Source organism: Natator depressus, chromosome 4 (genome assembly GCF_965152275.1).
Source record: "Natator depressus isolate rNatDep1 chromosome 4, rNatDep2.hap1, whole genome shotgun sequence".
NCBI classification, from domain to species: domain Eukaryota; kingdom Metazoa; phylum Chordata; order Testudines; family Cheloniidae; genus Natator; species Natator depressus.
The window spans coordinates 51,781,961-51,805,341 of NC_134237.1; the positions used below are offsets into that span (position 1 = coordinate 51,781,961).

Consider the following 23,381-nt stretch of genomic DNA (forward strand, 5'->3'; position numbering starts at 1 on the left):
GATCAGACCCAAAACATGTCAGATTGGTGTTTAACCATAAGTTATCATGGGCCCAATGATTTGGGCATCTAAAAACCACACTAATAGAGAACCTAATCAAAACTGAAGAGTGGACACCAAGAAAGCCCTTAAAAAATCCCTTAATAATTCAGAAACATTACACTTTTAAATAAAGTATATTTTTGGATGTTTGTGCACCCTGTCTAGATTCTTAAGCTACAGACTTGAACACTACATAAGTCAACTCAGGGCTAGCGTACACTAGAAGCGCTACAATGAGGCAGCTGTGCCACTGTAGTGCGTCTGGTGAAGACGCTCTGTGCCAACAGGAGAGCACTTTCTCGTCTAAGCAGTAGCTATGCTGCACTATCCACACCAGTGTTTAGGTTCCTGTAACTTATGTTGCTCAGGGGAGTGGCTTTTCCAGAGAAGCCTAACCCTGCTTTTACAACTTTGAAACAGCTACATCTCTCTCTTCCACATGGTTAATCTCTAGATCAGGCCTTGGAACACTGGTTACCTCAACAGGAATAAAAATTGAGGTAAGGGGGGTCTGAAGTCTCTGCACTGGAGGGGGGACCTTTTCCCTCCTCTCTGTAGCCTCCCTGTTGCCACGGAAAACCTGGCCTTCCCCAGTGATTCTGTCCTTGGACAGATATGGAAGCTGTGGGAATGGGGATCCCATGCTCAGGAAGAGGCTATTAAGACTTATCACCTCTTCTCTGGCTCCCAGTCTTAGTGAGGTAGGCTTACTTTCTCTCTGCTCAACCAGCTCAGCATGGATGAGACTTTCCCCTGTTGAGCCAGTTCAATATGGATCTTGGCTGCCCACAAGCTAGAAACTTCACCCCTACCTCAGACAAATGCCTCATGGACAAGGTGGTCAAGCAATGGGGATAGTTACTGTCCTCCTACTTCCCCTTGCTGTTTTCCATTTCTGTGGGTGGGGGATAATGGGAGAAAGAAGGTCAGGGAAGGAAGAGAAAAAGATGCTGCTCCATAAAACCTCAGAAATCCACAATAATGTTTTGAAGGAAGTAGTGTTTTAGAGGATGTGGTGGGGCGGTCACCCTGCCATGCCTCGAAGGGCTTAAAACAGTTTAAGAGAGGGCTGTAGCCAGAGGAAAGCTAGGCTGATTAGGGGGAAGTAGCCACAAGTGGCCCTATAAGAGGGCTGTTAGCCAGGACAGTGGCTAACAGACAGACTCTCTCTAGCTACATAAAGAGAGGAGGACCTGGTTGCCTGGGAAGCTGAGGAGGGTACCTAGAGCAGAGCAGTTCTGGGGAAGGGCAGAGGGAGCTGGGGAGCTTCAGCCTAGCAGAGCCCCAGACTGCAGGCTAAGGTAAAGGCCCATGAAAGGGTACTAAGGCTGCAGAGGAGCAGCCCAGACCTAGACAGAGGCAGCTGGTCTGACCCCCATTGCCGATGATGGGTGGTACAGACTGCAGTCTGCCCCAGGAAGCAGGGGCTAGATGATGACTGACAGTAGCCACTGAGGCAAGGGAGGGATAGGGGGTTGTGGGTTCCCCTGAGAAGGGAGACCCAGACTGAAGGGGTACTGCCCAAGGGCAGAACCCTAATCTAGAAGGGCACCAAGGTCCGGGAGGAGCACAGGGCCAGCGGCAGGCAAGACTCCGACCAGCACAGGGCGCTCCTGGCTGAAAAGAGCTAATTCCCTGGACAACCTGCAGGACGTGCCACAACAGCAAGTTGTCGCCCCATTACAGAGGAATAAACAACACAAAGAAAATGAGAAACTTAGTTTAAAATCTTAAATCCTGTGAACGGCTTTGCTATAAAAAAAGAGCTAGAATCTGATATCCATTCAGGTTTGGAAGCAAAGTGAGTAGATTTTTTTTTTAACAGCAAAGATGAACTGCTGGAATAGTGAAGGGGGTGGTAGTGTAAGACAGAGTGCCTGCCTCATTGCTTTATGGTCAAAAATTCTAGAAGGAGTTCTGCCAAACTCAGTCTAGAAAGCCAAGATCCCACAACTGAGAATTCTGGCATAAATTCTCTTTGGCAAAAGACAAAGTTCAGTAATTTAAATAATTTCAGAAAACCTGCTTTTAAAGACCTTTGTGGTATCTCCAATGATTACAACTACATTTTGATTGATTTTTTAAGTATAAGATAGAAGCAAACAAGTTTCTCTTGCAGTATGTTGTTTATTTAGATCCTAGTGTAATTAAAAGTGTCCTGCTACTTAATGACTATAATAAAAACTCAACCCTTAAATTCTTATCTGTAAGACTAGTAAATTTCATGTTAAACATAAGAGATTATATTAAATATTTTATTTTCAAGGGGCAATGTACACTTAGCAAATATTTTGTCAACCAGCATTAGGCCATTGTGGCTTGAAACATGAGAACTATAAAAGTTTGAAAAAGTCACCTGTACACAATTTTACTTCAAGTAGATGTGAAGTCTCTGCATTCAAATGTAAAACATGCTATACTATCTATTAACCAGTGTTTCTATGAATGATACATTGTCAAATAAATTACTGTAACAAATGCCTAAAGTGAACATGTGACCACAAACATAACATTATAAAGGTAGATCATTTACAATAAAATGTGTTGCTAGCACTGAATATTTATCATACAAAAACAACTATTATATTTAGCTCTGCACAGAAAAAAAAATGACTGGCCATTTCTTTAGGACTGTGAACTGCTAGAGATGCTATATTCCACTTCAGGTGAAGTGGAAGCAGCTGATTTGTGCTAGAGCTGCAAAAATACTATCATTGCATTTACTATTCATGTTTTAAAAAATGTTTAGAGCCAAAATGACGGTCAACCAATATTAACTAATTTCTAAGAATATTAATCTTTTAAATCAGATAATCAAATTGCCATTTTACTTTTATTCTAAATTCAAAACACCATCTAACTCTTCACAGATTTTTTTTTTTTTTTTTTTTTTTTTTTTGAGGAAATTGCTAAGTTTGGGAATATCAAAGAGGCTGGACATGGAAGCAGGAGGCTATGTAGTGATAAGTCCAGTCTTTTTTTTTTTTTTTTTTTTTAAAGTCTCAGTAACTTGCATGCTGTCAGGCACACCAAAATAGCACGCCAAGTTTCTATAATCAGGAACTAAAAATACTAGTTGGAAATAACTCAGTCCTTTCGTACTCTTCTTTTGCGTACTGATTTCATTGGACCATCTCCAGACCCTGTGCTTTCATCAGCTTCTTTCATCTGGAATAGAAGATTTTGGTTTAACTTCATCAAATCGGCAATTTAAATTTAATTATGGCAATAATGAGAGGTATTTTCCTTATCCCAATCATATTGACTATGGATAAAATACTTCAACACTTGGCAAGTGTTACAAAATGCACAATGGTAAAGTCCCTTTCCTCAGCCTTAAATAATCTTTATTTCCTGTCCTACAAACAGAATATAAAAGATGAGTATAAACTGAAATTTTATCCTCAAAAGCTCTCTTACTTTTCTTGCCTAATTTACTCAGTAGTATGCAAAGAAACAACTTAATTTGCAGGGTCATGAATGCAGTGACTTCCCCTCCACCACCCGGCTTAAAGTACAGTCTCCACTCATTCTACCCACCATTTCTTACTTTGGAGATTTTAGGTACTCCACAGCTGCATTACTCAGGGAGACAAAGTAAGCTGCATGAGACTGGCCAAAACAGATGTCTGACTTAGTGTTTCCTAATTTGAAAACAGGTAATTACCGTATCAGAAGTCCTCCCAGGAGGAAACTCCTGTATGGGCCAATGTATTGCAACCCTACTTCCCTGTTACACCCAATTGCAGGCCTGTCATTTTAATTTAAAGTTCCTGAGCGATAGCACTGTCTTGGCAATGACAATCAAAAAGAAAAGGAGTACTTGTGGCACCTTAGAGACTAACCAATTTATTTGAGCATAAGCTTTCGTGAGCTACAGCTCACTTCATCGGATGCATACTGTGGAAAGTATAGAAGATCTTTTTATACACACAAAGCATGAAAAAATGGGTGTTTACCACTACAAAAGGTTTTCTCTCCCCCCACCCCACTCTCCTGCTGGTTATAGCTTATTTAAAGTGATCACTCTCCTTACAATGTGTATGATAATCAAGGTGGGCCATTTCCAGCACAAATCCAGGGTTTAACAAGAACGTCTGGGGGAGGGAGGTAGGAAAAAACAAGGGGAAATAGGTTACCTTGCATAATGACTTAGCCACTCCCAGTCTCTATTCAAGCCTAAGTTAATTGTATCCAATTTGCAAATGAATTCCAATTCAACAGTCTCTCGCTGGAGTCTGGTTTTGAAGTTTTTTGGTTGTAATATCGCAACTTTCATGTCTGTAATCGCGTGACCAGAGAGATTGAAGCGTTCTCCGACTGGTTTATGAATGTTATAATTCTTGACATCTGATTTGTGTCCATTTATTCTTTTACGTAGAGACTGTCCAGTTTGACCAATGTACATGGCAGAGGGGCATTGCTGGCACAGAGGGGCATTGCTGGCACATTGCTGGCCAATGCCCCTCTGCCATGTACATTGGTCAAACTGGACAGTCTCTACGTAAAAGAATAAATGGACACAAATCAGATGTCAAGAATTATAACATTCATAAACCAGTCGGAGAACGCTTCAATCTCTCTGGTCACGCGATTACAGACATGAAAGTTGCGATATTACAACCAAAACACTTCAAAACCAGACTCCAGCGAGAGACTGTTGAATTGGAATTCATTTGCAAATTGGATACAATTAACTTAGGCTTGAATAGAGACTGGGAGTGGCTAAGTCATTATGCAAGGTAACCTATTTCCCCTTGTTTTTTCCTACCCCCTCCCCCAGACGTTCTTGTTAAACCCTGGATTTGTGCTGGAAATGGCCCAACTTGATTATCATACACATTGTAAGGAGAGCGATCACTTTAGATAAGCTATTACCAGCAGGAGAGTGGGGTGGGGGGAGAGAAAACCTTTTGTAGTGGTAGACACCCATTTTTTCATGTTTTGTGTGTATAAAAAGATCTTTTCTACTTTCCATAGTATGCATCCGATGAAGTGAGCTGTAGCTCACGAAAGCTTATGCTCAAATAAATTGGTTACTCCTTTTCTTTTTGCGAATACAGACTAACACGGCTGTTACTCTGAAAAATGACAATCAACTGTGTGAGAAATCTGTGAATTCGATATTAACAGCTAGTCATAATTATAAAAATGCTTGCATATTCTGGTAATAACTAGATAAGATATGCAGAAAAATAAGAAAGTCAAATATTTTTTAAAGTCTTCCAAAATGAGGCATTAAGAGATTTGCTGCCTGCCAAAGCATCCAACACTTTTTCAAAACTGCTAGAAGAGTGGTTAGCTATACAAAACTTTTTGTTCTTCTTCTTTCAGTCTCCCTGGCACAAACCCTGTCAACACCACCAAGTTCTACAGAAAGTTAGAAGTTTTAAAAATAATATCACATTAGCCAAACTCAACGGAGGAAAGAGTTCCTTTTCCAAAACACAGCAGGCTGCTTCCGAACACATCATTTACAAAGCTGCTGGATGTAGCAGGGGAAGCTGTAACCACAGATTTTACAAGCCTATACAATTCTTATGCCTGAAATAATAAAATACATTATTAAACTAAATATAAATAGAGAAAACATCCAAATTAGTACATGGGTGGGGGTCTGGTTTTTACATAAGAATGGCCATACTGGGTCAGATCAAAGGTCCATCCAGCCCAGTAACCCGTCTACCGACAGTGGCCAATGCCAGGTGCCCCAGAGGGAGTGAACCTAACAGGTAATGATCAGGTGATCTCTCTCCTGCCATCCATCTCCACCCTCTGACAAACAGAGGCTAGGGACACCATTCCTTACCCATCCTGGCTAATAGCCATTAATGGACTTAGCCCCCATGAATTTATCCATTTCTCTTTTATGGATAAATTGGAGGGGGAGAGAAGAATGTGGTCACTATATTCCCTGTAAAACATATTTCTGTGAAACAATCAATCAAATTCCTGCTTTTTCCCACTGTGCTTATTTCCAAATCTTATTTGCAGTTCTAGAGTACCTTACCTCATCCTCAGAACCACATTTATTTGATTTGTCGCCTTCTTCTTCCTGACTTCCTTCTGCAGCTTCATTCTCCTCTTCATCATTTTTATCTTCACCTTCACCCTCACCTTCACCTTCTAGAGCAGAGATTAACACAATGACTCAGTAGATGGACTATTTTATGCAAAGATAAGTGAGAAAACCAAAGACACTGCTAAAGCAAAATATAAACAAAATAGACAATTTCAAATTTTAACACGGACCATTTTATATGCAACTGTTCAAACTAACATAAACCCCTGATACCAGGGGTAGAGATTTCTTAACATCAACTAGAGTAAGATCCATTGTCAAATTTTAGTACTCAATTTTGACAATTTCAACCTAGCCTCTTTTTATGCCAGCAATTCATGTATTTAGACATTCAAGCAACATTTACTGCAACTGCAAACAACTGTTGACACAAAAAGGAGGAATCTACTCCTTACTCTCTAACTATTTTAGCAAATGGAATTTTAGTCCAAAACAGAGATTCGATGGTTCATGAGACAGACAATGGAATTATGGGCTATTATACACAGTATCATTAAACAGTTACCACCCATACTTGATGGGTTTCCCAAACCCTCTATTCTGGCCTTCAAATAACCTCAACCTCATAATCAGAAGCAAGCTTCCACCAGACCAGGGCACACCAACACAAAGCAGCAGCAGACCTTGTCGTAACAGATGCAAAACCTGCAGACATACCTCCACTGCAACGATGATCGATGCCCCCCACAACACACCTTTCAAGATCGATAGGGCCTACTCATTCTTATCACATATGGTGTACATCCAGTGCACAAATGCTCCAACTACAGTTATGTGGGTGAAAAAGACAGTTATCTTTTCCATAACTGGTGTTCGAGATGTGTTGCTCATGTCTATTCCACAATAGGTGTGCGTGCACACCACGTGCACCGGTGCTAGAAGTTTTTCCCCTAGCAGTACCCATAGGGGGGAGCGCCCTCCGCGATCCCTGGAGTGACATCTGCCTGGCACGGTATAAGGGGAGCTGCGCACTCCCCCGACCCTCGGTTCCTTCTTGCCAGACAACTCCGACAGAGTTCGCAGGGCCAAAGTGATTGCAACCAGGAAGGCCACCTTCCACGAGAGGTGAGACCAGGAGCACATGGCCAGTGGTTCAAACGGGGGCCCCGTGAGATAAGCCAACACCAGGTTTAGGTCCCACTGCGGGACCGGGGGTCTAGAATACGGAAAAAGACAGTCCAAACCCTTAAGGAACCGGCCAGTCATAGCATGGGAAAATACCGTGTGCCCTTGCACCGGTGGATGGAAGACCGATATGGCTGCCAGGTGCACCTTGACTGATGAGGGTACCAGGCCCTGGGCCCTCAGGTGGAGGAGGTAATCAAGGATAAGCTGGATCAGGGCGGTCACCAGGGAGACACCCTGGTCTGCCACCCACCTAGAAAACCGGAACCACTTCGCCAAATAAGCATGGCGAGTAGAGGGCAGTCTACTTTTGAGGAGGATGCGCTGAACCTGCTCTGAGCACGTCCTTTCCTCTCCACCTAACCACTGAGCGGCCATGCCGCGAGGTGAAGAGCTGCCAGGTTGGGGTGGAGGAGGCGGCCCTTGTCCTGAGAGAGCAGGTCCGGGCGGAGCGGCAACAGCTACGGCGGATCTACCGCCAGACCTGTGAGGGTCCTGTACCAATGCTGCCTGGGCCACGCCGGGGTAATCAGGAGGACCCGGGCCTTGTCCATCTCTATCTTCTCCAGGACCCTGCTGATTAGAGAGAGAATGGGGGGAAAGGCGTAGCGAAGCCAGCCTGACCAGGACAGGAGAAAGGCATTGGAGATAGCACCCCTCCCCAGGCCTCTCCAGAGCAGACCCAGGCACGTCGCCGGTTCTGCCAAGTCGCGAACAGGTCCACCTGAGGCGTTTCCCACCTTTGGAAGAGCTGGTGGGCCACTTCCGGGTGGAGGAACCGCTCGTGGTGCAAGGAAAAGTCCCTGCTCAAGCAATCCGCCCTCTTGTTCTGGGGGCCCAGTAGGTGGAAGGCCTTCAGGTAGATGTTGTGGGCTATACAGAAGTCCCACAGCCTAAGGGCTTCGCGGCAGAGGGCAGAGGATTGGGCCCCACCTTGCCCGTTGACATAGAACATTGAGGCCATGTTGTCCATGAGGACCCTGACTACCTTGCCCTCCAGGTGCGAGCTGAAGGCCATACCTGCCAGCCGCACCGCCCTGAGCTCCTTGATGTTTATCTGCAAGGTCAGATCTCGAGTCAGACCCAAGGCTTTTCGTTGGAAGTTCCCCACATGGGCCCCCCAACCCAGGTCTGACACCAGCTCCAACAACGGGGCCCTGTCCCTGATCGGGACCCCTTGGAGCATGTTGTTTGGGGTGGACCACTACCATAGGGAGGTGATCAGAGTCTGGCAGGGTGAGGACCTTGTCCATACTGTCCGTAGCCTGGGAGAACTTCAAGGCCAACCAGAGCAGGACGAGCCTCATCCTGAGTCTGGCATAACGGACCACATACGTGCACACCGACATGTGACCCAAGAGTTGTAGGCAAACCCTGGCTGTTGTCACCGGGAACCTTGTGACCGAGTCGATGAGACCTTTCAGGGTCTCGAATCTGTCTGGCGGGAGAGATGCCCTGGCCGACACTGCGTCCAGGAGTGCCCCAATAAACTCTATGCATTGGACCGGGACTAATGTGGACTTGGTGTTGTTTACCAACAGGCCCAAGGTGGTGCATGTGGACAGGAGGAGCGCCATGTGATCCCTCACCTGCAATCGAGAGGTGCCCTTGACAAGCCAATCATCCAGATAGGGAAATATCTGGACCCCCCGCCATCTGAGGTAGGCCGCTACCATTGACATGCATTTTGTAAACACCTTGGGGGCAGTGGACAGACCAAACAGGAGGACCGTGAATTGGTAAGGATTCTGTCCCACCTGAAACAGAGGAAGGGCCTGTGCCACTCGAATATGTGGATGTGGAAGTACACATCCTGTAGATTGAGGGCAGCATACCAGTTCTCAGGATCCAGGGAGGGGATGATGGAGGCCAGGGATACCATGTGGAACTTGAGCTTCACCATGTACCGGTTCAGATCTCAGAGGTCCAGGATGGGCCTGAGCTCCCCTTTGGTCTTCAGGATAAGGAAATAACGGGAGTAATACCCCTTGCCCATGAACTCCTCAGGCACTGCCTCTATTGCTCCTAGACCTAGGAGCCACCCCACCTCTTGCTCGAGCAGAGCTTCGTGTGAGGGGTCCCCCAAGGGAGATGGGGGGAAGGACATAAACTGGAGGGCATAATCCCAGGAGATGGTGTTGAGGACCCATTGGTCCGAGGTTAGCCGCAACCATTCTGGGAGGAAAGCACACAACCGGTTGGAGAAGGGAAGCTTTACTGGGGGCGGATCCCGGATGAGGACTGGTGGGGTGCCCCTGAGCGTCCCATCAAAAACACCTTTTTCCCACCTGCTTGCCCTTGGAGGACTCAGGCTGGGGGGCAGGCCAAAACTGCCTCGGAGGGCGTCTCTTATAGTCCCACTGCTTCTTATGGGCGGCCTCATACTTCGGGAGGGCGGCTGGGCAGGAGTCTGCCGCGGCTTGAACTTTGGGCCTCTATGTCCCGGCTCCGGCAAAACCTGAGTCTGGAGGGTCGTGCGGAAGTCTTTCATGCCATGAAGCCTTGTATCTGTTTCCTCCACAAACAGAGCTTTCTCATCAAACGGGAAATCCTGCATGGAAGACTGCGCCTCACTGGACAGCCCAGAGAGCAGGAGCTATGACGGCTGTGTCTGCAGCATCCGAGGCTGCCTGCAGTGATGCCCTAGCGGTCGTTACCCCTTCCTCCGCTAGCACCTTGAACTCCTTCCTATTGCGCTCCTGGAGGGAGTCCTCAAACTTGGGCAGGGAGCCCCACGGATTGAATTTGTACCGGCCCAGGAGAGCCTGATGGTTTGCCACTCGTAACTGGAAGCTCAAAGATGAATAAATTTTCCTTCCAAAAGGGTCCAGTCTCTGAGAGTCTTTGTTCTTTGGGTCAGGGCTGGCTGACCCTGCCTTTCCCTGTGGTTGACCGACTTGATCACCAGGGAGTTGGGCACCAGGTGGGTATACATGCCCCTTAGCGGGTACAAAGTACTTGCATTCTGCCTTTTTCTTGAGGACAAGCGGTGCCGCGAGTCCCAGCTGGACGGAATCCAGCCAGACAGTCTGGTCGGCATTGAGGGCGATTCACCTACACTCTGCTCTGAGCGATTGCTGGGTGGTGATCAGCGTCGGGAACATTCCCTCAACCGAGACTGGTACCAGGCTGGAGGCGACTGCAGAGATCTCAGTGGCGGCTTGCCTCTGGAGCACAGGGCTGACATTGGTGGACATAATGTCCCGGATGGGACTGGGCTTGGAGGGCTTCAGGCATGGATGGCATCTGGAGAGCCCTGTTCCGAAGGGGCTGGGCTACTCCACTCAATGTGAGTCAGAGGCCTGGAGCCCGGTGGGGATCAAGGACTGCCTGACATGGGCCTAACCTCTGTCCCAGACTTCCCTCCACGCTGCTGCAAAAAGGGAGTCTTTCTGGCCCTCTTGGCGTGCCCCGTGGATGGGAAGCAGTGCCGACTGGTCAATGGCACCGGAGGGTCGCCACGTATCGACGCTGCGGTGCCGCATACCAGTTTGAAGCGGCATGCCAGGGTCAGGGTCAGTGCTGACTCCATCAAGATGGCCTGGAGCCCAATGTCCCTTTCTCTTTTGGTCCGAGGCTTAAACGACTTGCAAATCTTGCACCTTTCACTGATATGGGTTTCTCCCATGCAGCGCAAACAGTCTGCGTGCAGGTCACTTCTTGGCATAAAACGAGTACAAGAGCCGCACAACTTAAACCCTGGAGCACGGGGCATGCCCCGGTCCAGGCTCACTGACGAACTAAACTAACTACAGGTACTAACGCTGAATGAACAAGCAGTTCTGGGGATGAGCTACAGCTGGAGCAGAGCAGTTCCGACGCACCTTCACTGGCAGCAAGAAGGAACTGAGGGTGGGGGGAGCACGCAGCTTCCCATATACCGTGCCAGGCAGGCGCCACTCCAGGGGTCGCGGGTGACGCTCCCCCCTACGGGTACTGCTAGAGGAAAAACTTCTGTCACCGGTGCACATGGCAAGCATGCACACCTATTGTGGAATACACATGAGCAATCACTCGAAGAAGAATAAGATGATTACTACACTATCAAATTAACTCACACAGAAAAATGATAAAAAAAAGTAACTACCATCACCCTTGAGCAAACACACTTCACAAAATTATCACTCTGTATCTGACCTCTCAGTCCTCATTCTCAAAGGAAACCTGCAGAACACCTCCAAAAGATGGGCCTGGGAAATAAAATTGGTACCTCTTCTAGATATAGACTATAATGTGGATAGAATGCTGGCTAGATCATCGGGCTCAAAGGTTAGTGATCAATGGCTCCATGTCTAGTTGGCAGCCGGTATCAAGCGGAGGGCCCCAAGGGTCGGTCCTGGGACCGGTTTTGTTCAATATCTTCATTAATGATCTGGAGGATGGCATGGGCTGCACCCTCAGTAAGTTTGCAGATGACACTAAACTGGGACGAGTGGTAGATACGCTGGAGGGTAAGGATAGGATACAGAGGGACCTAGACAAATTAGAGGATTGGGCCAAAAGAAATCTGATGAGTTTCAACATGGACAAGTGCAGAGTCCTGCACTTCGGACGGAAGAATCCCATGCACCGCTACAGACTATGGTCCGAATGGCTAGGCAGTTCTGCAGAAAAGGACCTAGGGGTTACAGTGGACGAGAAGCTGGATATGAGTCGACAGTATGCCCTTGTTGCCAAGAAGGCTAACGGAATTTTGGGGTGTATAAGTAGGAGCATTGCCAGCAGATCGAGGGACGTGATCGTTCCCCTCTATTCGACATTGGTGAGACCTTATCTGGAGTACTGTGTCCAGTTTTGGGCCCCACACTGCAAGAAGGATGTGGAAAATTTGGAAAGCGTCCAGCGGAGGGCAACAAAAATGATTAGGGGACTGGAACACATGATTTATGAGGAGAAACTGAGGGAACTGGGATTGTTTAGTCTGCAGAAGAGAAGAATGAGTGGGGATTTGATAGCTACTTTCAACTACCTGAAAGGGGGTTCCAAAGAGGATGGATCTTGACTGTTCTCAGTGTTAGCAGATGACAGAACAAGGAGTAATAGACTCAAGTTGCAGTTGGGGAGGTGTTGGTTGGATATTAGGAAAAACTTTTTCACTAGGAGGGTGGTGAAGCACTGGAGTGCGTTACCTAAGGAGGTGGTGGAATCTCCTTCCTTTGAGGTTTTTAAGGTCAGGCTTGACAGTTAGTTTAGTTTAGTTCCCTTCCAACCCTGATATTCTATGATTCTATGATATCAAAAATCATGGACTCAGACACTGGATTTATGGCTCATTACAACAATCTGTAACCCACTAGCCTTCTTTTGTCCTATGAGTGCAGAGGATTAATTGCCCACTTCACCTGGAATGGTCTCTTGACATACACATTAACTCCTTATGCTTAACAATCTGCTGTTCTACCTTGTATTTAGCAGTGACACTCTGAATACCTCTACCAGCTCTATGTAAACTCAAAAGCTTGTCTCTCTGACCAACAGAAATCAGTCCAATAGAAGACCTCACCCATTTTGTATCTCTAATATCCTGGGACCAACACAGCTACAACATTGCAATCAACATTAGTAATCAAAATATAGTTCTTAGTGACAGACATTCAGGTCAGAAAAAATATTAACTGACACTTGCTGGTAGTCTCAACAGAGGTGCCATGAACTGAATGGGCACGGACAATTAAAATCATCTTATTCTCTCTGGACTGATCTACAGTAGGAAATTTGGACACATAATTCGCTACCAGTTCAACTCCAGTGGTGGAAATAGTAATGTTAACAGGTACTAAGTGTTTTTATTCAGAGCAAGGAAAGATGACATGGTGGTAGAAACACCCGATCCATCTGCACCATAATCTCTACCAGTGCTACCAACAGTAGAGACAATACCAATAGAAAACAACATTTCCTAGTTTTCCTGGTATAGATGCAGACGTAGAGATGTTTACTTAAAAAAATAGCTATATAACGGTCAGGATAGCATGGCAAAACACCACTGTTCACATTCTGTCAAAAATACTTCAGTTTTTAGTGCTGTCAATCCAGCACTCTGCAGAAGCACTAGCATCATTTAAAAATAATAGAAAAAAACCAAAAGTAGCAACTGCCAGAAACTGACTAAACAGGACAATGTACTATTTGTTACTGATTACCTAATAAATAAGGATCTAATTGTCCCCTAAAAGCTGCACATGCACCTTATCCTCCATGGCAGAGTTGCCTCCTTTCCCTGGATACCTCTTTAGGAGTCAGGAGCTCCATGCAGAGAAATGAGGGCAAACCAGGGGATGTGTGGCCAAAACAAGTTATCACCACCCACTGGCCCCACAGAAACGTCTCATTAAAATAACAAAAGAGCAAATCACAAAGCTGAGGAGCCCCTTTAGAGATAACGTCCTGCCAGCAGCCACACACACCCTTAAACTAAGGAGGTCTACTTCAAACGCTTCTGCTGTTCGCAATTGTGTTGTCTTGCATGGAGGGGCAGGAAATTTCTCCCATAGGCAGATCCCAGGAGATTTAGGACTTCATAGGTCAAATCAACACCATACTCTCTACCCAGCAACAGAGAGGCAGATATTGACTCTGCAGATGTGACAGCTGTGGTCAAGATCAGAAGTAAAAAACTAGTAGTAAATTATATTATGGTTGCAGATTCCATATGAAGTAGTCTGGTAGAAAACTTTTTACATCTCTGCACGGGAGTTGCTGCCCATCAGCATGAAGTATTAACATCAGCAAGAAGGTGTAGGAAGAGAAGGAAGGAGTCGAGGCCATTTCCAAGCCCTGACCCAGGTTATTTCCCTTTCTCAGTACCTGAGGGAGGATCCTTCCTTCCTTTCTTCTTTTTCTCCTTTATCATCTCTTTTTCCTTCTCCTCAATTTGTCTTCTTTCTGTAGGAAAGACAGAATCAGGGAAAAGCAGAAGCCACGTGCTCCACGCTTTCAGGCATGAAGAGGCAAAAGAATGATGTAAAGGGAACAAAACCTTCTCTTAGGTATGAAAGCTTGATTAATAGGTTTTTTGCTTGCTTCTTCCTGGTAAGTGGAATCATAAGTTTCATGTAAAGAATAGGGAAAAGGAGAGATGTATGACAAAGCATTTATTTTTTCCTGTCAGAAAGCACAGAAGTTGTCTAAAGACCTTTGAATAGACTGCATGTCTAGAAATTAAAGACTTTTCTTTAGTATGTGTTTAGTTACTACTGGGATTTTAGGCTTTAACAGTGGATCCAATGAGTCTCCTTGGTGTAACAGTACTGACCGTAAACAGCCATTCCAAAGACAAAATTCTTAAACAAGTTAATCAAAGAAGTTTTGTGATTCAAGTTAGTTTTTCTTTGCAGTTGGTGCCACATGTATTACACTTTCAGTCCAAAATCTACTTTGATAATGCCAGTCATCTATCAGAAAAAGATCCATCTTTTAATAATGTTTCAGTAATATTTTGAACCTCCTCAGAATAAAACCAGAAAAAAATCTTGAATGGCATTCTGAGTATCTGAATTGTACAGCTTGATTCAGTGCATAAGGATTAATGCAGATTTAAGAATTAAGACTGTTTACCACTAAACTAATCTCCTTTCTGCTAAAGGGAAACATCACACTACAACGCGAGGAAAATCCTGGAAGTTTAATAGATTGAGATTATTTTTACAGTATGAAATCTGTAGTCTAAGAAATATGATTATTTTACTTGTATCTTTAAATTAAGTTTCATCATCATGATATTATGTATGAAGTCACATCTCATGAGTTTAACTATGTAGGACAGGCCTGAACTGGGCTGCTGTGAATGTACTTAGGAAGGGAGTCATTTCTATGGACTTGCAGGGCAGTTGGCCATTCCCATAGGATTACTAGTAGAGATCACATGATGGAGCGGGGGTGATCAGTGTTCAGCTCACTCTTCCTGCTCTAGTCTTAGAAAAGGCAATGTGGGAGGAGTATGATTAGTAAACTCTGTTCTGCTTAAATCCCTGATATGCAGTGTAGTTGTAGCCATGTCGGTCTCCGGATATTAGAGAGACTAGGTGGATGAGGTTATATCTTTTATTGGACCAATTTCTATTGGTGAGAGAGAGATGCTTTCGAGCTCTGTCTCTCTCGCTCACCAACAGCAGTTGGTTCAATAAAATATTACCTCACCCACCTTGTTTCTCTAAATTCCTGGTGGCATTTTGAGATGCTGGCAGGCTGAACTATCTCCTCTAGGACAGGAATAGACAGGGGAAAAAAAAGAATGAGATGAAGGAAGGAGATGATCAGTGGAAGTGTGAAAAGAACAAAGTAGGGAAGTGAACATTGCAGTGAAAAACGTACAAATTTAAAAAATCAGACTGAAGGAAACAGATATGGAAAGAGATAAAGGAAAAGGGAAGAAGAAAAAAGAAGCAAGAGATGCAGTAAAATGTATTTAATAAAACCAATGCAAAATGCCCAGTAGGCCCAAAGTGCCGGTGGTTCATAGGAAAAAGGTGGATCCCCAGAGAAACTCTTACTAAGAGAGCCCACACACAAATGCAGCATCACCTGAACTGGATGGAAAGAACCTGTAACTCAGGAATCCTAAATTGCTATGCTGATAGCAGTTAAGTAGGCTCCAGTAGCCCCTGGTTTCCAAGATGAACTCCATTAGGATACAGTAAAGTGAAGCACGCAACGGAGAAGCAAGGGAGGCTTCTTTATTCAAGGGCAAGGAATATGACAGTGAATGGGCCAAAATAAGAGGAAGAATAGAAAGACAATGCCAGAGGGTCTGGACTGGAGATCAATGCTTATGACAACAGTACAGGTGGCATGGAGATAGTTAATGCCTCTGATGCTGAGGTATAGCCACAGACTGTACCGAATCACTAACACAACCAAAAGCTATCAATATTGAAGCATCCACCTTATGCAGGGGTGGCCAATGGTAAGGCATTTGACACTGAGGTCAATCACTAATACCAGAAAACACTGGCATCCAGAGGATACAAACACTACTGTAGACACAATCTGACAATCACTTGCCTCTTGACTGTTACTTCCTTAGTAAGGAGAGAAAAGAGTAATATTGAGAGAACGTCTTTGGAAGGCTTAGTCTTCCGAACGAACTTGACGGACGTCAAGACCGTGTTCAAGGAAGGAGCTGACCCCTCTTCTTATATACAACTTTGGGTGAGAGGAATGGTACCGTGAAGTGAAAAGGTATCAGAATGGTTTGCTAACACTCTCCCTATTGAATCCAGTGGCATGGGATGTTTTAGCTAAGTCCAAGTGCCAAAGCGTTTCAAGGCCTGATGATCTACTGGTTTCTGACTTGGCAGAATGAGACTGAGATCTGTGCAGGCTTCCAAGGCAGTTCAGTGCCAGCAGATGACACCCTCATAAAAAGTGAAGTTTAAGGCAGCTCTCCAGGATTGTGTGTGTGTGTGAGAACAATTTGCACATAGAATAGTTAGGAAAAAGCTTTTCCCCAACGGAGCAGAAACACCACATTCATTTAGTGATGATGGACGAAGCATCATAGGAGAAGCATAGCTTAAAGCATAGCTTAAAGGTGGCCAGCCCTCTGTGAAGGAAGAAGTGGTTCGGGACTATTTAGAAAAACTGGACGTGCACAAGTCCATGGGGCTGGATGCGTTGCATCCAAGAGTGCTAAAGGAGTTGGCGGATGTGATTGCAGAGCCATTGGCCATTATCTTTGAAAACTCATGGCGATCGGGGGAAGTCCCGGAAGATTGGAAAAAGGCTAATGTAGTGCCCATCTTTAAAAAAGGGAAGAAGGATGATCCTGGGAACTACAGGCCGGTCAGCCTCACCTCAGTCCCCAGAAAAATCATGGAGCATGTCCTCAAGGAATCATTCTGAAGCACTTAGACGAGAGGAAAGTGATCAGGAACAGTCAGCATGGATTCACCAAGGGAAAGTCATGCCTGACTAATCTAATTGCCTTCTATGACGAGATAACTGGTTCTGTGGATGAAGGGAAAGCAGTGGACATGTTATTCTTCGACTTTAGCAAAGCTTTTGACACGGGCTCCCACAGTATTCTTGTCAGCAAGTTAAAGAAGTATGGGCTGGATGGATGCACTACAAGGTGGGTAGAAAGTTGGCTAGATTGTCGGGCTCAACGGGTAGTGATCAATGGCTCCATGTCTAGTTGGCAGCTGGTATCTCGCGGAGTGCCCCAGGGGTCGGTCCTGGGGCCGGTTTTGTTCAATATCTTCATTAATGATCTGGAGGATGGTGTGGATTGCACCCTCAGCAAGTTTGCGGATGACACTAAACTGGGAGGAGTGGTAGACACACTGGAGGGTAGGGATAGGATACAGAGGGACCTAGACAAATTAGAGGATTGGGCCAAAAGAAATCTGATGAGGTTCAACAAGGACAAGTGCAGAGTCCTGCACTTAGGACGAAAGAATCCAATGCACCGCTACAGACTAGGGACCGAATGGCTAGGCAGCAGTTCTGCAGAGAAGGACCTAGGGGTGACAGTGGACGAGAAGCTGGATATAAGTCAACAGTGTGCCCTTGTTGCCAAGAAGGGCAATGGCATTTGGGGTGTATAAGTAGGGGCATTGCCAGCAGATCGAGGGACGTGATCGTTCCCCTCTATTCGACATTGGTGAGGCCTCATCTGGAGTACTGTGTCCAGTTTTGGGCCCCACACTACAAGAAGGATGTGGATAAATTGGAGAGAGTCCAGCGAAGGGGAACAAAAATGATTAGGGGACTGGAACACATGATTTATGAGGAGAGGCTGAGGGAACTGGGATTGTTTAGTCTACGGAAGAGAAGAATGAGGGGGGGATTTGATAGCTGCTTTTAACTACCTGAAAGGTAGATCCAAAGAGGATGGATCTAGACTATTCTCAGTGATAGCAGATGACAGGACAAGGAGTAATGGTCTCAAGTTGCAGTGGGGGAGGTTTAGGTTGGATATTAGGAAAAACTTTTTCACTAGGAGGGTGATGACACACTGGAATGCGTTACCTAGGGAGGTGGTGGAATCCCCTTCCCTAGAAGTTTTTAAGGTCAGGCTTGACAAAGCCCTGGCTGGGATGATTTAGTTGGGATTGCTCCTGCTCTGGGCAGGGGGTTGGACTAGATGGCCTCCAGAGGTCCCTTCCAACTCTGTTATTCTATGAAAGCCACAGATTTGGCTATGGTCATCTTAGATCTGAAATGGTGTGGGAACATCTCAATAGCATCTGAAGAGACCAAATATCCGGAAGAGGTATAAAGCCTAACATTATACACAACTAACTAAATTTAAATATTAGAAGCATTAAAAACTCTCTTGTAAAGAAAGAAGTTGATACACTGTAGCATTCCTGCTTTTTGCCTTGGTTGATCAGAAGGAACCACAGGGCAGTTGGGACTGTGCACTCTGCTCAAGGGTGGAGAAAAGAACGGCATAAGGGCAGAGGCAAGGTGTGCATACAGCCCCAGCAGACACAGCTATTCAAAAAGGTCAAAGAAGATACACAGAGTAGACTCCAGGCATGCAATGTTCAAAGAATTACTTATACTAATGGAACACTGGTTTTTCTCCAGCCCTATTACTCTCCAGTAGCTGGTTTTAACAGCTGGCATTAATCTGCCTGGAAAAACAGTCTATAGCTATTTGAATTTTGACATGTCTACAACCACAATTTGTTTGCTCAGCTTACCCTCTTCAGCAATATCTTCATTTTCTTTTTCTTCTTCCAATTCTGCTTCATCATCTATCTCCCCTCTCTCTTGTTCTAGTTCTCCCTTTGTAACTGGCTTACAGACATCATTTTTTTTGTAGTCAATGTCTTCTTCTATTTTCTATAACAAATTAATCATTTACATTTTTAAACAGATATCTAACATTTATTTTCTAATTTGGGGGGATTTTGTAAAGGCATATTATTAAAACTGTAAGATTTAAGATAAAAACCCAACTGATTTTATTTGTAAGTGATTTTTCAATTACATAAATTTATTGCTGCTAGAGGGCATTAAGGTCAAACAAATTACTATCACAAAAAAGGTGAAAATAAAATCAATTTTTCTTTTACCTTGGCGGGCCAGCAGAATAGTACACCCAACCCTACTGGCAGTGCTAAAGTCAAGATGTAAAGAACCCAAAGCCATGGATGGTCTTCTGCAGCAGTCACCAACTGACTAAACATACCAGGCTGCAAAAAGAAACAAAAAACGAATCACTATAATGAATAAAGTGATGTAGCACTTATATAGCTCATTGCATTTTTCAAAGTACTGTAAAGACATTTGGTAATCTTTAACATCCTGCAAAAGGCTTCTCTTTTGGGAATTTAGGGTTTTTTTTCCATTTTCTTTACCAGCTATAATGTTGCACGCACACACGCACTCTCTCTCTAAAGGGCAAGAATATTGTTTATTAAATATTAAGCGACAAAATTTTGTAAACTTGCACCATTAGAGATCTGCAGGTATAAAAAAACAGCAGCCACACACAGACAGAATACATAGTCATGAGTGGGATGGGCCTGGGAGCCCAAGCACTGAGAGCACAGGCCAGGAATCTACCATTTGAGCTATAGGAGAACTCTTAGGGCTCATCTACACTGCAGGGTAATGTGCTCTATGGAGGCTGGGTTTTGTGAATAAATTGGTCTGTGTAGACCCTACTGGTACAAGCTAAACGTTCCCTAGTGCCCTTAACATAGTACTCTTTCAAAACAGCATTACGTTAAAGCACACCAGCAGGGTATATGAGGACCAATTAATGGAAAACATGTTAGTGCGCTTTAGAAATCATACCTTTGTAGAATGCATTACCCCACCATGTAGACAAGCTCTTAGCAATAAGAGGCTTTGCAGTTGCTGGGCACAGCCATTAGAGAGAGTTATGATCACATACAATAGGCCAGAGTAGCATGTGCACATCTTGTGACATAAGCCGGAGCTGTGCGCACACAGGATTTCACAGGTGCTGGCTGTCTCCAGGCAGTGCACATAAAGATGGATATGCACATGAGGACAGGGTAGGGGACATGGATTTGATAACTGATGCACACTGTATTTTCAGAGTTGTATAGTGTGTACTCGGAGTGACTTAAGGGCCTTAAATTTGCTTGACAGTAGATTTGCTACATGTCCAGTATCCTTAGTCATTGATCCATTCCTAGAGAGATTACGTATTTAGAGTGAGTATACTATCAAGGCTTTGAGCCTAAAGATCCTACTCTTACTTACCAAGGAGTATTGAAATCTAGGGGTGAAATCTGGCACCACTTGAGTAAATAAGAGGTTTGCCATTGACTTCAGAGAGATCAGGATTTCACGCATATGTAAGCTAAGTGCTTCAAAGGCTTACATTTGAGAAGAGCATAGATTTGGAAAAAGCTAAGCAGTCAAACTAGAAAGATTTAGCACATTTCTCAGAACTGTTATCCACTTTGAATAAAAAGTAATCAAATCAATATACTATCTACATTAACAGTAAAATTTTCTAACAGCATATTTCCCCACTTATTTTGGCTACTATAGTTATGGTAAATACTATACCTCATTAGCACTAGCTACCAATTTCTTCAAGCCCCAGCCATCTGCAGCCCATTGATCTGCCACTTCCTTTTCTGAACAGATGATAAAATTATCAAAGAAGATATCAGGGGTCATAGACCACAGCTCTAAACCAACAGCACTGACAGCAGTCATTTCAAATGGGTGAAGATCCTCAAAATAATCTGGGTTAGGGATTTTTTGAGGACTCCAGATACCCTGTAAAAAGAAAAAAGTCGTTAGAGAGATGCTACTAAAAACATAAGCAGTGAAGCACTTAAAAAAAAAGCCAAACATATGCCAGTTAGAAAGGAAGGGGAAGTTACTTACCCTTCAGAGAAGCAAAATTAAAATGTATCTTGCCATAGTCTCACTCTTGCATGTCACTTCCCTAGAACATGATAGACTGACCACCTCTAAGTCTTTAAAATTTTTGCTCCCTAAGGGTTGTGCTAGTGGTTGGTAGCGCAAGGCACCTACATCCCTCATGCTACTTGTGGGCTCATCAGCGATTTGAGGCCACTGCCCTTGGAATCCTTCAGTCAACTGTTCATGGCCAATTACAAAAATTAAAATTTGATTATAAAAACTGGAGATAAACAGCAAGACCAATAGGCTTTACATCTTAAATCCTAAAGTAATCAGCACCTCAAACAGTTATCTCAGGAGAAGTGAACACACAAATCCTCAAAAATGAGGTCTTCAGAGAAGCAGGATTACAAGTTAAGAAAAAAACAAGTACCCTCCTTCTCCTAACCCTTGTTCTTAAAGATGCATTGCATATGTTCATTACACTGTGTGTGCATCTTGTGTACCACTGAGTTTTCCCAATTGGTGACCACCAGATTTGTTCCCAAACCGAGAATATAAAGGGCGAGCTGCTCAGTCCATCCTTCATTTCCTTTGCATGATGATCCTGATAACAGACTTTAATGTATTGGGGAAAGATGGTGGGTCGCGTAATGGAAACATGCAACATATCTTGAAGAACCTTTAGTTATAAGAAAGCGAGTAACTTTCTTTTTCGAGTGCTTACATAACTCCATGACATTGTAGGCGACTTCCAAGTCACTACCAATGGAGGTGGGGCCAGGAGTCCCATCAAAAGGGCTGCAGGACTACTTTTCTCCATTTGCATCTTCCCTCGATGCAGCTGTAACTGCAAGGTGTCTAGCAAAAGTGTGGACCAAGGACCACATTGCTCATTTGAAGATGTCCACAATAGGGACAATTCCCACAAATGCTGTGGAGGCAATATCCACTCTGGTTGGATGCACTGACAAATTCTCAGGAGGTGTGATACCTTTGGCAGCACAGCACATGATAATGCGGCTGGTAATCCGTTTAGAGAGTCATCATGGTCTAACAGAGTGACCCCACCTTTATGCTGCATAGGTTATGAAAAGCTGGGAAGAAACCCAAAAGGGATTTGTTTTGTCTAGGTTAGGACAAGGCAACGACTCAGCACACATCTGAAGTGTGCAGCTATTGTTCATCCTTGTGAACATGTGGCTTTGCAAACAAGACTGGAAAGTGCATAGACTGATGTAAGTGAAATCAGATACCACCTTGGAAAGAAACTTGGTGTGTAGCCTAAGATGCACCTTGTCCTTGTAGGATACAGTGTATGGGGAATACATTACCAGGGTGTGATGTTCCCATCTGGTGCTATCTGGACCGGTGATCTGCTAGGTCACTCCAATCCTTGACTCTGGGAGCCAGCCTTACCCTGCTCTGCTGTGAGAACCCCCACTCGTGGGATGTTCATGCACAGCCTCTAGCATGTACGCTGCTCCTTGGATTGCGCAACCGAATGACACTAGCCAATATCTCCGCTCCCAGACGCAACTCTAGGAACCTCTGTCTTGCAGTGTCCAGTTATGCCCGCTGGATGCTGCAAGCTTATACGAGTTTGTCAATTTAACAAAGAAATTGATATGCATCAGGCTTGTTATCCCAAGGGGAGTCTCTGACTCGCTTTAAACCAAATTTACTGCTTCAGGTAGAACAAACAAACAGATTTATTAACTACAAAGACAGATTTTAAGTGATTATAAGTCAGAGCATAAGAAGTCAGATTTGGTCAAATGAAATAAAAGCAAAACACATTCTAAGCTGACCTTAACACTTCAATGCCCTTACAAACTTAGATGCTTCTCACCACACACTGGCTGGTTGCTCTTCAGCCAGGCTCTCCCCTTTGATCAGTGCTTCAGTCGCTTGGTGTGGTGTCTGTAGATGTAGGTGGAAGAGAGAGAGGAAAGAGCATGACAAACGTCTCTCCCTTTTATCATGTCCTTTCTTCCCTCTTGGCTTTGCCCCCCCCCTTTCAGAGTCAGGTGAGCATTACCTCATCACAGTCCCAAACTGACCAAAGGAAGGGGGGTGAATCCCTCGAGAGTCCAGCAGATCCTTTGTTGTTGCTTGGGCCAGTGTCCTTTGTTCCTGTGAGGCTGGGCTGGGTTTGTCCCATATATGCCCTGATGATGTGTGAGCTGCCCCTCTGCTTCTGGAGAGTTTTTGCCTGGGCTTGCTTTAAGCCATGAGGAAACATTTTCAGCCTCATAACTATATACATGAAATTACAACCTATAATATTACTAAAAACAGCAATTACTATACCATTATTATAACA

At 44.6% G+C, this 23,381-nt stretch overlaps 1 protein-coding gene across 3 annotated transcripts in view; it reads right to left on the minus strand.

The window, feature by feature from the left end:
- Positions 1–2,173: 2,173 nt before the first annotated feature.
- The window catches only part of CLGN (calmegin), an 84,522-nt gene continuing 63,314 nt past the window's right edge, over positions 2,174–23,381 (minus strand). The window contains exons 11-16 of one of the 3 annotated variants that reach the window (XM_074950888.1): positions 20,750–20,965; positions 19,276–19,395; positions 18,901–19,042; positions 14,057–14,134; positions 6,053–6,168; positions 2,180–3,210 (exon numbers count right to left, since the gene is read on the minus strand). In XM_074950888.1, coding sequence (XP_074806989.1) covers positions 3,130–3,210; positions 6,053–6,168; positions 14,057–14,134; positions 18,901–19,042; positions 19,276–19,395; positions 20,750–20,965 — 753 coding nt within the window. In that variant the 3' untranslated portion in view covers positions 2,180–3,129. Of the gene's footprint in view, positions 3,211–5,565; positions 5,587–6,052; positions 6,169–14,056; positions 14,135–18,900; positions 19,043–19,275; positions 19,396–20,749; positions 20,966–23,381 lie in introns of those variants that run through there. The other 2 variants (XM_074950889.1, XM_074950890.1) reach the window with 2 other exon arrangements.